Source organism: Chiloscyllium plagiosum, unplaced genomic scaffold (assembly GCF_037043375.1).
Source record: "Chiloscyllium plagiosum isolate Xiang-an unplaced genomic scaffold, Cpla_swu_hap1 HiC_scaffold_23, whole genome shotgun sequence".
Lineage (NCBI taxonomy): Eukaryota > Metazoa > Chordata > Chondrichthyes > Orectolobiformes > Hemiscylliidae > Chiloscyllium > Chiloscyllium plagiosum.
Window position 1 is genome coordinate 59,699,771 of NW_028270161.1, and position 13,283 is coordinate 59,713,053.

At 43.5% G+C, this 13,283-nt stretch overlaps 1 protein-coding gene across 1 annotated transcript in view; it reads left to right on the forward strand.

Annotated features, from left to right (window-relative positions):
- Nucleotides 1–13,283, forward strand: part of cfap54 (cilia and flagella associated 54) — a 527,984-nt gene that overhangs the window by 125,263 nt on the left and 389,438 nt on the right. Inside the window, exons 19-20 of the mRNA XM_087999737.1 lie at nucleotides 3,012–3,089; nucleotides 5,817–5,938. Of these exons, the coding sequence (XP_087855863.1) occupies nucleotides 3,012–3,089; nucleotides 5,817–5,938 (200 nt within the window). The remainder of the gene's footprint in view (nucleotides 1–3,011; nucleotides 3,090–5,816; nucleotides 5,939–13,283) is intronic.

Consider the following 13,283-nt stretch of genomic DNA (forward strand, 5'->3'; position numbering starts at 1 on the left):
TTTAAGGTCAAATGAATTATCTGATTAATCAATTATCCCAAACGAAAAACTGCCTGCCAAATCACCTTCAGATAATCGAAGTTTCTCTGTAAATAGTGGGGCGCCACACGGATCAGTGCTGGGACTCCAGCTATTCAAAATCTATATTAATGATTTGGATGAGGGAACAAAATGTAGCAACTCAAAGTTTGTAGGTGGGTGGGAGGGTGAACTGGGACGAGGATGCAGAGATCCTCCAGCATGATCTGGACAGGTTAGTTAAGTGAGCAAATCAATAGCAGATGCAATATAATTTGGATGAATGTGAGGTTATTCACTTTGGAAGCAAAAACAAGAAGGCAGATTACTACCTGAATGCTGTAAATTGGGAGAGGGGAGTGTGCAGTGGGGCCAGAGTGTCTCTTCACGCTATTCGCTGATAGTAAATATGCAGTTGCTGCAGGTGGTAAAGAAGGCAAATGGTGTGTTGGCCCTCATTGCGAAAGCTTTTGAGTACAGAAACAGGGATCTGTTATTGCAGTTATGCAGGGCTCTAGTGAAGCCCTGTATTGTGTGCAGTTTTGATCTCTGAGGAAGAGTGCTCTTGCTCTCGAGGGAATGCAGTTTACCAGGCTGACGTATGAGGAGAGATTGACTCGGTTAGGATTGTTTCACTGGAGTTCAGATAAATGAGGGGGAGTCGACAGAGACTTATAGAATTCTAACAGGGTAGATGCACGAAGGATGGTGGGTGTTTCCAGAACCCGGGGTCACAATCTGAGGATTTGGGGTAGACCACTTAGGGTGGAGATGAGGAGACATTTCTTTACCTAAAGAGTGGTCAACCTGTGGAATTCATTACCACACGAAGTAGTTGATGCCAAAAAATTGAATGCATTCAATTGGTGGCTAGATATAGCACTTGGGACGAATGGGATCAAAGGTAACGGGGAGAAAGCAGGATTAGGTTATTGAGTTGGATGATCAGCCATGATTGTGATGAATGGTGGAACAGGCTTGAAGGGCTGAGTGGCCGCCTCCTGCTCCTACGTTTCTATGTTAATATCTTTATGGACAAAAATTTGTGATAATAATGCACCACAAACCCCTACCGGGTCTGATTAAAGAGGACAAGGCATCGTCCGCCATGGCTTCAGGCTGAATTGTGTATAATTACAAGTTAGAACACTGTCCAGGAAATCAGATAGTGAATGTAGAAGCATTGAACCACTTTTCATTGGCAGATACTCCACTGGTAGTACCACCAGTGGAAGTGTCTGTCATGGTTTTACGTTTTCTGGACACACTTCCAGTCACAGCTGACAATATCAGACTTTGGGTGCAGAATGATCTGGTCCTGTCTGTCATGACTGTAATTAGTTCAGCCAAGTGAACCTCATAGAATATGAGTACCCTGATTGGGGCTGTTAATCTTGTCCAATCAGGGAGCTGTGGCGGACAGATAATATCTCACACCTGCACACAACATGGGTGCTGGGGAAAAAAAAATAAGCACTACCGCACTTAGGTGGTAGTGTGGAGGTTAAGAAGGGGGAAACAAAATATGTAAACAGGAGGTTGACTATCAATAATATAAATATCTATTTTGATTTAGTCCCTACCCTCCCCTTCACTGTTTTTGAAAAAAAAAATAAACAGGAGTCTTAGGGCCCGGGTGTCCTTGGAGAAGGAGCACGTGGTGTCGACCAACACCCTGGAGTTGTTAAAAGAACAAAAAAAATCACACCTGCACACAACATGGGTGCTGGGGAAAAAAAATAAGCACTACCACAGTTAGGTGGTAGTGTGGGGGTTAAAAAAAAGAGACAGATAAGAATAAGAGTCACACCTGCACAGGCACAACATGGGTGCTGGGGAAAAAATAAGCACTACCCCAGATAGGCAGTAGTATGGGGGGGTTTAAAAATAAAAATAAAAAGGGAAAAAAAGAAGAGTGTTTCACGAAAGGATTTCCCTTATCAGTCTTTATTACTGTTTCACGAGCCACGTAGGTGTTTTCCTGATGGTGGAAAATACAGAATGAAATTCTTGCACAATGGTGTCTTTCTTCACTGAGTCACTACGCACACAACCACTGGTGATTTGGGGAGAATATAAGCATTACTGTTGCACAGTGGTAGTGTGGGGGATTATGTCAGAAAAAAGAAGAGAAAAAAGAACAAAAGAAAAGCAAAAGTGTCAGATATCCTGTTCACTCTGAGAGCTGGCTCTGAGGGAGCTGGGTCAGAGTCAAAGACTCTCCATATACAGATAAAGGGTGACTTTGTTACGGAATACCGGCCTCTACAGAGTTACTTCAAAAATCATCTTTTACATATCTAGAAAACGAGCAGCATAGAGTCATACAGTCACACAGTCAGTCCAACTCATCCATGTCGAACATAATCCCAAACTGAACTAGTCCTGCCTGCCTGCTTCTGGCCCATATCCATCCAAACCTTTCCTATTCATGTATCCATCCAAATGTCTTTTAAATGTTGTAATTGTATCAGCATCCACCACTTCCTCAGGAAGTTCATTTCACATTCGAGCCACTCTCTGTGTAAAAAAATTTGCCTCATGTCTTTTTTAAAATCTCTCTCATCTCACCTTTAATGTGCCCTCTTGTCTTGAAATTCCCCATCTTAGGGAAAAAAAAACTACTACCATTAACTTTATCTATACTGCTCATAATTTCATAAACTTCTATCAGGTCACCTCTCAACCTCCTGCGCTCCAGTGAAAAAAGTCCCAGCCTCTCCAGCCTTTCTTTATAAAACATCTGAACCCTGATATCTTCTGTAACTGGGCAACCAGAACTGGACACAATATTGCAGACAAGCCTTAACAGAAAGAAAGAAAGCAGCTAAGTAAAATTGGCTAAAGTATGTACTTCAACATTTGTGTGTGTGATAGTCCAAAATCATTGGAATAAAAGGGAGTCAGTAAATCAATATCTGTGACAAAAAAGAATCACAAGTTTAATAATACATTTTTGATGCCCTCAACTTTTCCTTTTTTCCTCACCATAGAGCTACTGAATTCTGAAAACACAACCAGTCAAGAAACCATTGGGACTGATGAAAATTATGGCTTTACCATTTTAAAAGGTAAGTCAAAACAGAATAGGCTGCAGAAATCATCAAACACAACTTGTGTTGCAGTGTTATGCTTTAAAATGTGAGGGAAACATAGATGGGATTTATAGATTCACGGAATGATTACAGCATAAAAGGAGCACAACCAACTCACCATGCCTAAACCAACTTTCGACAAGAGCAACCCAGCTGGTCTCACTCCCCTGCTCTTATCCTATTGCCCTAAAATTTCATTCCCTTCAGATTTTTATCAAATTCTGCTATGAAATCTCCAAATATTGTCTCTAACACATTGCCATGTGGTGTGTTCTAGATTCTAAGAACTTGCTGCATGGAAAATCTTTCCTCAAGTTAGTTATTTTGCCAATCATTGAAAGTAGTGCTTCTTGGTTCTTGACCACCTGCTGATGGGAACAGTGTCTTCTCACCTAAACCTTGTCTAGCCTTTCATTATTTGGAAAGCTATTATATCTTCACTGACCCTTCTCTCAAGAGATCAATATTTGGCTATCCAAGTAACTGATGTCCCTCATTTCTGGAACCATTTTCATAAATCATCTTTTTGGACCTCTCTAAAGTCTTTACATTCTTTCTAAAATGCAGTACCCAGAATGGGACACAATATTCGAGTTAACATTGAATCTCAGTTTTGTAACTAAGACAGATTATTAGCTGTAGAATATAGGACACAATATGTTTAGAAAAGATGGAGAAGACAAAAAAAGGAGATAGGTTGGCAGTACTGATTAGGAGACACGTGTGGTATGGAAAAGAGGGGTTGTCCTTGATTAGACATGGAGAAAATCTATTTGGAGTTGAGAAGCAAAAGGTTTCTGATCACACAAATAGAAGTATTTTATAGGCCTTGAACTAATGTAGGAGAGTGATAGAGAAAAGTATTGGAGGAGCAAATGTACAAGAAAGTTACAAAGATTTGCAAGAACTGTGGAATGTTGATAGTGGTGTCTGAATTATCCAATTATTGGTTGGGTTATTCCTAGAGTAAAACATGAGGGGGAGAATGTTCTGACATGTGTTCAGGAGAACTTGCTGATCAGCATGCGCTTAGTGAAGCACAAAAGTAAGCATTGCTGGAATTGTTGGTGGTGAATGGGTTAGATCAAGTAGTTAAGAGTAATCATTATAAGCGGAGGTTTGGACCAGTATTAGAAGACAGCTAGGATGAATCATAAGTGGAACATTATCTTGGAAGATGGCTAATTTCAATGTGATAAGATGGAATCTCACCAAGGCTCTTTGTGTAATGAAGAAAACAAAACAAGCAATGAAGCAATAAAAAGAGGCTGTACGATGCACGCTAATTGAATTAATCAAACAAGAACCAAAACAGAAATGCTAAGAGGGTAGGTGAAGAAGAAAAGAAGAGTGGAAAAGCAAGAAGATGAGAATAGAGTGGCAGTCACCATAAAAGGAAACGCAAGAAACCTTTATGGTATTTACATTTCAGTTGGATAGGTATGAAGTGTTGTGGATGCTGCTTGGCACAAAGGGGCTGAATAATATGCTTGGAAGAAAAGAGCAAAATGTGAGTGCCGAGTGAATATTTTGTGTCAGTGTTTATGAAGGAAGAGGAATCTCATAATATGTTGGCAGAAATGGTGATGGTGGAGGTAACCAATAGGGTAAGAATTGAGTGGCAGGAGATTTTGGAAAGACTGGCTGTGTATAAAGTGGATAACTCTCATAATCTGGATGACTTCACACGTTGCTGAAGGAAATGGAGTGGAAATAACAGAAGGGCTTGCCGTCTTTCAATTTTGCCTAGGTAGAAGAGTCCCAAGAATTTAGAGTAGTAAATGTGACACTGTTACTTCAGAAGGGTGTAAGGACACTCCTAATATACAAGTTACATGTAATTTAACGTCAGTGGTGGTGAAGTTTTTAACAATCAATCGGACAAAACTATTAATAGGAACTTGTGGAGATTTGAATTAATTAAGTATCTTCATTTTTATTCATAAGTACTCTGCTTGAAGGCAGGATTTGACCCATATTGCATAACCTCCACCATAGTAGGGCAAGGAATCAGATGCCAAATCCACCCCAGCTGGAACATGGGACAAAGTTTGGGCTATTGTCATCAATCTAATGTAAATGGGCTATCCAGACCACTTAACCAACCAGCCTCCTGGTAAAGGTATAGAGAGATTTCCCAGAATACTATCCAGGAATGAGGAACTTTAGCTGCAAGGTTAGGTTAGAGAAGTTGGAGTTGTTTTGGGAACAGAGGATATTACTGGAGATGTGCAGTTTCACTACAGGGAACACAGGTTTAAGATTTTGAGCTAGTAATGCAGAGGGATGTGGAGAAGAAAATTTTCACCTAGCAATTTGAAATAACCTGGAAAATGCTGGCCATGAGAATTGCAGAAGCAAACGTGACCAATGATTTGAGCAAGCAAGTTAGAGAACACTTGAAAAAGTGTGCTCAAAGGGTACATAGAAGTATAGGCTGACTGGAATACTTCATCGAGAGGTGACATAGACCTGATAGAGCTGACTGCTCTCCTTCTGCATTGAAAATGTTTTCTTTTTTTGTTATGTTGCTTCATCTTATTGTATAAATATTCAAATGATAGAATTATCATTTATAAAAGCTTGTTTAACTTTTTAATGGAATTTGCAGAAAATATGTAAAATATAATTCATGACACTTCTGAAATTTGTAGAAGTGGATTCATAACCGGTTTGTAATGCTTTTCGTTTATGTCCAATCAGAGGCAGACATCTTAAAGAAAGTCAGGAAGAACAGCATGTTGAAGGCTATGTTTCTAATTCAAAAAGTGATGTATCTGTACAGCAAGGAACAGGACCAGTCTACCAAATATCAACTACTTGAGGTGATCAGTGCTAATACTGTACAAATAAAGTGTTCAATGTTTTTCAGTTCTTTGATTTTGTTGAAACATACTCAGAAAATTTAATGTAATTTGAGATGTTACCACAAATGCATACCATTGTTATAGGATCCTGTTATTAAAATTTAAGATATTGATATTCATTGACAACAAGGTTATAGCTATGATAAAAAAATTGCTTTAGCTGAACATACATATCTTTTATTTGTAAACTGGCAAATCTGCAAAACAGTCATAGTTACACTTCAATGAAACAGCTCATTGTCTGTGGAGCAATTTGTGACTACATGAGGGTGTGAAATAAGTGATATGAATGAAATTAATTTTCTTTTTTCATACGACTGTTAAATTTCAGAGTGGAGGTTGAGGTACAATCAAAGTTTTTTTGGTAGGTGAGCAGAAAATATATAAAAGTTTTCCATATCTTGGGAGTGATTTTCCTGTGGATACTTCAGGCATCAAAGAGCCTCTGCGGTGGGATCTTATGCTGAAATGTCGGGGTTTGTTCTGCATTTAGTGCAACTATCTTCTGTAATAATTATTTTAATCGATCAATATGCTATGCCACACTTCCTGGGCAGGTGGGGCATGATCCTTCTGGTTATTCTTTCTTATATGATTTTCTGTTTGAACTGGTTTTATTACTTACAAGCTTTTACTTACAGATAGAAACAATGCAGTTCATATGTATACAACCACAGGAATCCTCTTAGCCCTATGGCTGCCCATTAATATCTTTTACCTGTATATAGTTGGGATTAAAGCAATATACAAATAATATTCTCTTATCCGTCCTTAAATGCAATGTAAAAAATACTATGTGCAATCAGAGTTTTGAAAACAAAATGTGCACATTGTGAGGAAAAAGGCTCTCACTGTTCACTCTATCTAATCCTCTGATCTTCTTGTATGTCTCTATTAAATAACCTCTTAACCTTATTCTCTGTAATGAAACCAGCCTCAAGTCCCTCAGCTTTTCCTCATAAGACCTTCCCTCCATCCTAATAAGTTTCCTCTGCGGTCTTTCCAATGCTTCCATGTCCTTCCTATAATACGGCGACCAGAACTGTATGCAATACTCCAAGTGAGGCTGCACCAGAGTTTTGTACAGCTTGAACATGACCTCATGGCTCCGAAACTCAATCACTCTAAACTGAAGGGGCATCAATGTCCTGGGCAGCAGCTTTGCTAGTGCACTTCGGGGATGAGAACCAGAACTACAGATCAGAGGAGAGGGTAGTTGTTAAACGGGCAGAAATGGAATGCAGAGAGTCTGTCAGGAAAGATGCACAGTTGACAGGGCAAAGGGATGGATTAAAGTGTGTCTGTTTCAATGCAAGGAGTGTCAGGAATAAGAGTGATGATCTTTAGAGCATGGATCAGTGCTTGGAACTACAATGTTGTGCCCTTAAGGGAGACATGGATTTCTCAAGGGCAGGAAAGGTAGCTGGATGTTCCAGAGCTTAGACCTTCTACAAAGAACAGGGAGGGGGTTAAAAGAAGAGGGGAGTAGCATTGATAATTGGAGAGTCCAGCACAGCTGCAGAAAAGAAAGTTATTGAGGAGGGTTTGTCAACTGAGTGAAAGTCAGGAACAGGAAAGGAGTAGTCACTTTATTAGGTGTTTCTAATAGACCCCCCAATTGCAGCAGAGAGATGGAAGAACAGACTGGGCAGAAGATCTTGGAAAGGTGCAGATGTAACAAAGTTATTGTTATGGGTGACTTCAACTTCCCCAGTATTGCTTGGAACCTCCTTAGTGCAGATGATCTGGATGGAGCTGATTTACTTAGGTGTGTCCAGGAGGGATTCCTAACTCAATATGTAGATGGGCTGAGTAAGGGAGAGGCCATATTAGATTTGGTGCGGGGCAATGAGCCAGGCATGGTGTCGGATCTCTTGGTGGGAGAAAATTTCGGTGATGGTGACCACAACTGCCTCACCTTTATCATAGCCATGGAGAGGGACAGGAGCTGACAGTATGGGAAGGTATTTAATTGGGGGAGGGGAAATTCTACTGCTCTTAGACAGGAGCTATGGAGTATAAATTGGGAACAATTGTTGTGCGGGAAAGGCACAACGGAAATGTGGAGGCTGTTTAAGAAGCACTTGTTGCAAGTGTTGGATAACTTTGTCCCACCAAGACAGGCAAGAAATGGTAAGGTGAAGGAACCTTGGATGACAAGAGCAGAGGAGCTTCTCGTAAAAAGGAAAAAGGAAGCTTACTTAAGGTTGAGGAAGCATGAATCTGGCACAGCTTTAGAAGATTACAGGATAGGTAAGAAAGAACTTAAAAATGGACTGAGGAGAGCTAGGGGGCATGAGAAAGTCTTGGTGGGAAGGTTTAGGGAAAACCCAAAGGCGTTCTACACGTATGTCAGGAATAAGAGAATGATCAGAGAGAGGTTAGGGCTGATCAGGCATAGTGGAGGGAACTTGTGCTTGTAATCTGAAGAGATAAAGGAGGCCCTAAATGAGTTTTTTGCTTCAGTATTCACGAGAGAGCGGGACCTTGTTGATTGTGAGAACACCAGGGACCAGGTTAATAGGCTTGAACAGGTTCCCTCCAAGAAAGTGGATGTGCTAGAAATTCTGGGAAGCATCAAGATAGATAATTCCCAGATATATCCAAGGTTACTGTGGGAAGCGAGGAATGAGATTGTTACGCCTCTGGCGATGATCTTTGCATCCTCACTCTCCACGGGACTTGTACTGGTTGACTAGAGGGAGGCTAATGTTGTTCTTCTGTTCAAGAAGGGGAATAGGGTAATCCGTGGGAGTTACAGACCAGTCAGGGTTACGTCTGTGGTAAGCAAGGTACTGAAAAGGATTCTGAAAGATAGGATTTATGACTATTTGGAAAAACATAGTTTGATTAAAGATACTCAGCATGGCTTTGTGAGGGGCATGTCATGTCTCACCAGCCTTATTGAGTTCTTTGAGGATGTACTGAGACAAGTTGATGAAGGTCGAGCAGTGAATCTGGTGTATGTGGATTTCAGTAAAGCATTTGATAAGGTTCCCCACGGTAGGCTCTTTCAGAAAGTTAAGAGGTATGGGATACAGGGAGGTTTGGCTGTTTGGATATAGAATTGGCTGGCTGAAAGAAGACAGTGAGTGGTAGTGGATGGAAAGTATTCCGCCTGGAGGTGCGTGGCCAGTGGTGTCCCGCAGGGATCTATTCTTGGGTCTCTGCTCTTTGTAGTTTTTATAAATGACTTGGATGAAGAAGTGGAAGGGTGTATTAGTAAGTTTGCCAATGGCACAATGATCGATGGTGTTGTAGATTGTGTTGAGGGCTTTGCAGGCTACAACATGATTGACAGGATGCAGTACTGGGCTGAGAAGTGGCAGATGGAATTCAACCTGGACAAATGTTAAGTGATTGATTTTGGAAGGTCGAATTTGAACGTTGAATACAGGGTTGAAGACAGGATTCTTGGCAGTGTGGAGGAACTTTGGGATCTTGGTGTCCATATACATAGATCCCTCAAAGTTGCCACCCACGTTAATAGGGTTGTTAAGAAGGCATATGGTGTTTTGGCTTTCATTAACAAGGGGATTGAGTTTAAGAGCTGCGAGGTTTTGTTGTAGCTCTATAAAATACTGGTCAGATCACACTTGGAAAACATGTGTCCAGTTCTGGTCACCTCATTATAGGAAAAGTGTAGATGTTTTAGAGAGGGTACTTTTAGGTCGAGTGTTGTTTAGTTGCTGGAGGCAGTTGGAGAGGTCACAAGGTCACGAGAGAACAGCAGAGCCTGTCAGGATATGTGAGTATACAGTGTAAAGTATTTACTTTTAGGTCGGGCATTGTTCAGTTGCTGGAAGCATTCAGAGAGGTCGCAAGGTTACATTTTTGGGTGGTTGCTTTATCCGAAACACTACTTGGGTAGTGTCTCCCACCCATCCTTCGCCTCTAAGCAAAAGAAAAATTCTGTACGTAGGTTAGTAAGGTGACAAGTGTTTTCTTTCATGTTTCATTTTTTTCAGCGGTCTAATTAAGAATTTAGAATAGTGGGAATAGAGGTTAGGGCAGTTGAATGTTCCTCCTGCACTATGTGAGGAGAAAGTGAGGTCTGCAGATGCTGGAGATCAGAGCTGAAAATGTGTTGCTGGAAAAGCGCAGCAGATCAGGCAGCATCCAGGGAACAGGAGAATCGACGTTTCGGGCATAAGCCCTTCTTCAGGAATGAGGAAAGTGTGTCCAGCAGGCTAAGATAAAAGGTAGGGAGGAGGGACTTGGGGGAGGGGCGTTGGAAATGCGATAGGTGGAAAGAGATCAAGGTGAGGGTGATAGGTCAGACTGGGGTGGGGGCGGAGAGGTCGGGAAGAAGATTGCAGATTAGGAAGGCGGTGCTGGGTTCGATGGATTTGACTGAGACAAGGTGGGGGGAGGGGAAATGAGGAAACTGGTGAAATCCGAGTTCATCCCTTGTGGTTGGAGGGTTCCTAGGCGGAAGATGAGGCGCTCTTCCTCCAACCGTCAAGTTGTTGTGGTCTGGCGATGGAGGAGTCCAAAGACCTGCATATCCTTGGTGGAGTGGGAAGGGGAGTTGAAGTGTTGAGCCATGGGGTGGTTGGTTTGGTTGGTCCGGGTGTCCCAGAGGTGTTCTCTGAAACGCTCCGCAAGTAGGCGGCCTGTCTCCCCAATATAGAGGAGGCCACATCTGGTGCAGAGGATGCAATAGATGATGTGTGTGGAGGTGCAGGTGAATTTGCGGAGATGAGTTCGGTGGGGCAGGAGCAGGCGGAGACAATGGGTCGGCCGGGGCAGTCAGGTTCCTCCCACCCTGCCCCCTGTAAAAATGCCATCCCATTCTCCCAATTCCTTCATCTCCGCCGCATCTGCTCCCAGGAGGACCAGTTCCAAAAACGTACAACCCAGATGGCCTCCTTCTTCAAGGACCGCAATTTCCCCCCCGACGTGGTCAACGATGCCCTCCACCGCATCTCTTCCACTTCCCGCTCCTCCGCCCTTGAGCCCCGCCCCTCCAACCGCCACCAGGACAGAACCCCACTGGTCCTCACCTACCACCTCACCAATCTCCATGTACAGCGCATCATCCGCCGTCATTTCCGCCACCTCCAAACGGACCCCACCACCAAGGATATATTTCCCTCCCCTCCCCATCAGCATTCCGTAAAGACCACTCCCTCCGTGACTCCCTCGTCAGATCCAAACCCCCCACCAACCCAACCTCCACTCCCGGCACCTTCCCCTGCAACCGCAGGCGGTGCAAGACTTGCGCCCACACCTCCCACCCTCACCTCCCTCCCAGGCCACAAAGGAAACTTCCATATCAGCCACAAATTCACCTGCACCTCCACACACATCATCTATTGCATCCTCTGCATCCGATGTGGCCTCCTCTATATTGGGGAGACAGGCCGTCTACTTGCGGAGCGTTTCAGAGAACACCTCTGGGACACCCGGACCAACCAACCCAACCACCCTGTGGCTCAACACTTCAACTCCCCCTCCCACTCCACCAAGGATATGCAGGTCTTTGGACTCCTCCATCGCCAGACCACAACAACACGACGGTTGGAGGAAGAGCGCCTCATCTTCCGGCTAGGAACCCTCCAACCACAAGGGATGAACTCTGATTTCACCAGTTTCCTCATTTCCCCTCCCCCCACCTTGTCTCAGTCAAATCCATCGAACTCAGCACCGCCTTCCTAACCTGCAATCTTCTTCCCGACATCTCCGCCCCCACCCCAGTCTGACCTATCATCCTCACCTTGACCTCTTTCCACCTATCGCATTTCCAACGCCCCTCCCCCAAGTCCCTCCTCCCTACCTTTTATCTTAGCCTGCTGGACACACTTTCCTCATTCCTGAAGAAGGGCTTATGCCCGAAACGTCGATTCTCCTGTTCCCTGGATGTTGCCTGGCCTGCTGCACTTTTCCAGCAACACATTTTCAGCTCCTGCAATATGTGGGAGGTAAGGGTCACCTCTAGTGTCTCTGCTGACTTCATTTGTGGGAAGTGCATCCAACTCCAGCTCCTCAAGAACCTGTTAGGGCACTGGAGCTGGAGCTGGATGAACTTCAGATCATTTGGGAGGCAGAAGGGGTTAGAACATAGAACATAGAACAAAGAACAGTACAGCACAGAACAGGCCCTTCAGCCCACGATGTTGTGCCGACCACTGATCCTCATGTATGCACCCTCAAATCTCTGTGACCATATGCATGTCCAGTAGACTCTTAAATGTCCCCACTGACCTTGCTTCCACAACTGCTGCTGGCAACGCATTCCAAGCTCTCACAACTCTCTGTGTAAAGAACCCACCTCTGACATCCCCTCTATACTTTCCTCCAACCAGCTTAAAACTATGAGCCCTCGTGTTAGTCATTTCTGTCCTGGGAAATAGTCTCTAGCTATCGATTCTATCTATGCCTCTCATTATCTTGTATACCTCAATTAGGTCCCGTCTCCTCCTCCTTTTCTCCAATGAAAGAAGTCCGAGCTCAGTCAACCTCTCTTCATAAGATAAGCCCTCCAGTCCAGGCAGCAGCCTGGGAAACCTCCTCTGAACCCTCTCCAAAGCATCCACATCTTTCCTATAATAGGGCGACCTGAACTGGACGCAGTATTCCAAGTGCGGTCTAACCAAAGTTTTATAGAGCTGCAATAAGATCTCACGACTCTTAAACTCAATCCCCCTGTTAATGAAAGCCAAAACACCATAGGCTTTCTTAACAGCCCTGTCCACTTGGGTGGCCATTTTAAGGGATCTATGTACCTGCAGACCAAGATCCTCTGTTCCTCCACACTGCCAAGAATCCTATCCTTAATCCTGTACTCAGCTTTCAAATTCGACCTTCCAAAATGCATCACCTCGCATTTATCCAGGTTGAATTTCATCTGCCAACTCTCAGCCCATCTCTGCATCCTGTCAATGTCCCGCTGCAGCCTACAACAGTTCTCTATACTGTCAATGACACCTCCAACCTTTGTGTCATCTGCAAACTTGCTGACCCATCCTTCAATCCCCTCATCCAAGTCATTAATTAAAATTACAGACAGTAGAGGCCCAAGGACAGAGCCCTGTGGAACACCACTCACCACAGACTTCCAGGCAGAATATTTTCCTTCTACTACCACTTGTGTCTTCTGTTGGCCAGCCAATTCTGTATCCAGACAGCTAAGTTCCCTTGTATCCCATTCCTCCTGACCTTCTGAATGAGCCTACCATGGAAAACCTTATCAAATGCCTTGCTGAAGTCCATATACACTACATCCACAGCTTGACCCTCATCAACTTTTCTCGTCACATCCTCAAAGTACTCAATAAGGTTTGTGAGGCATGACCTGCCC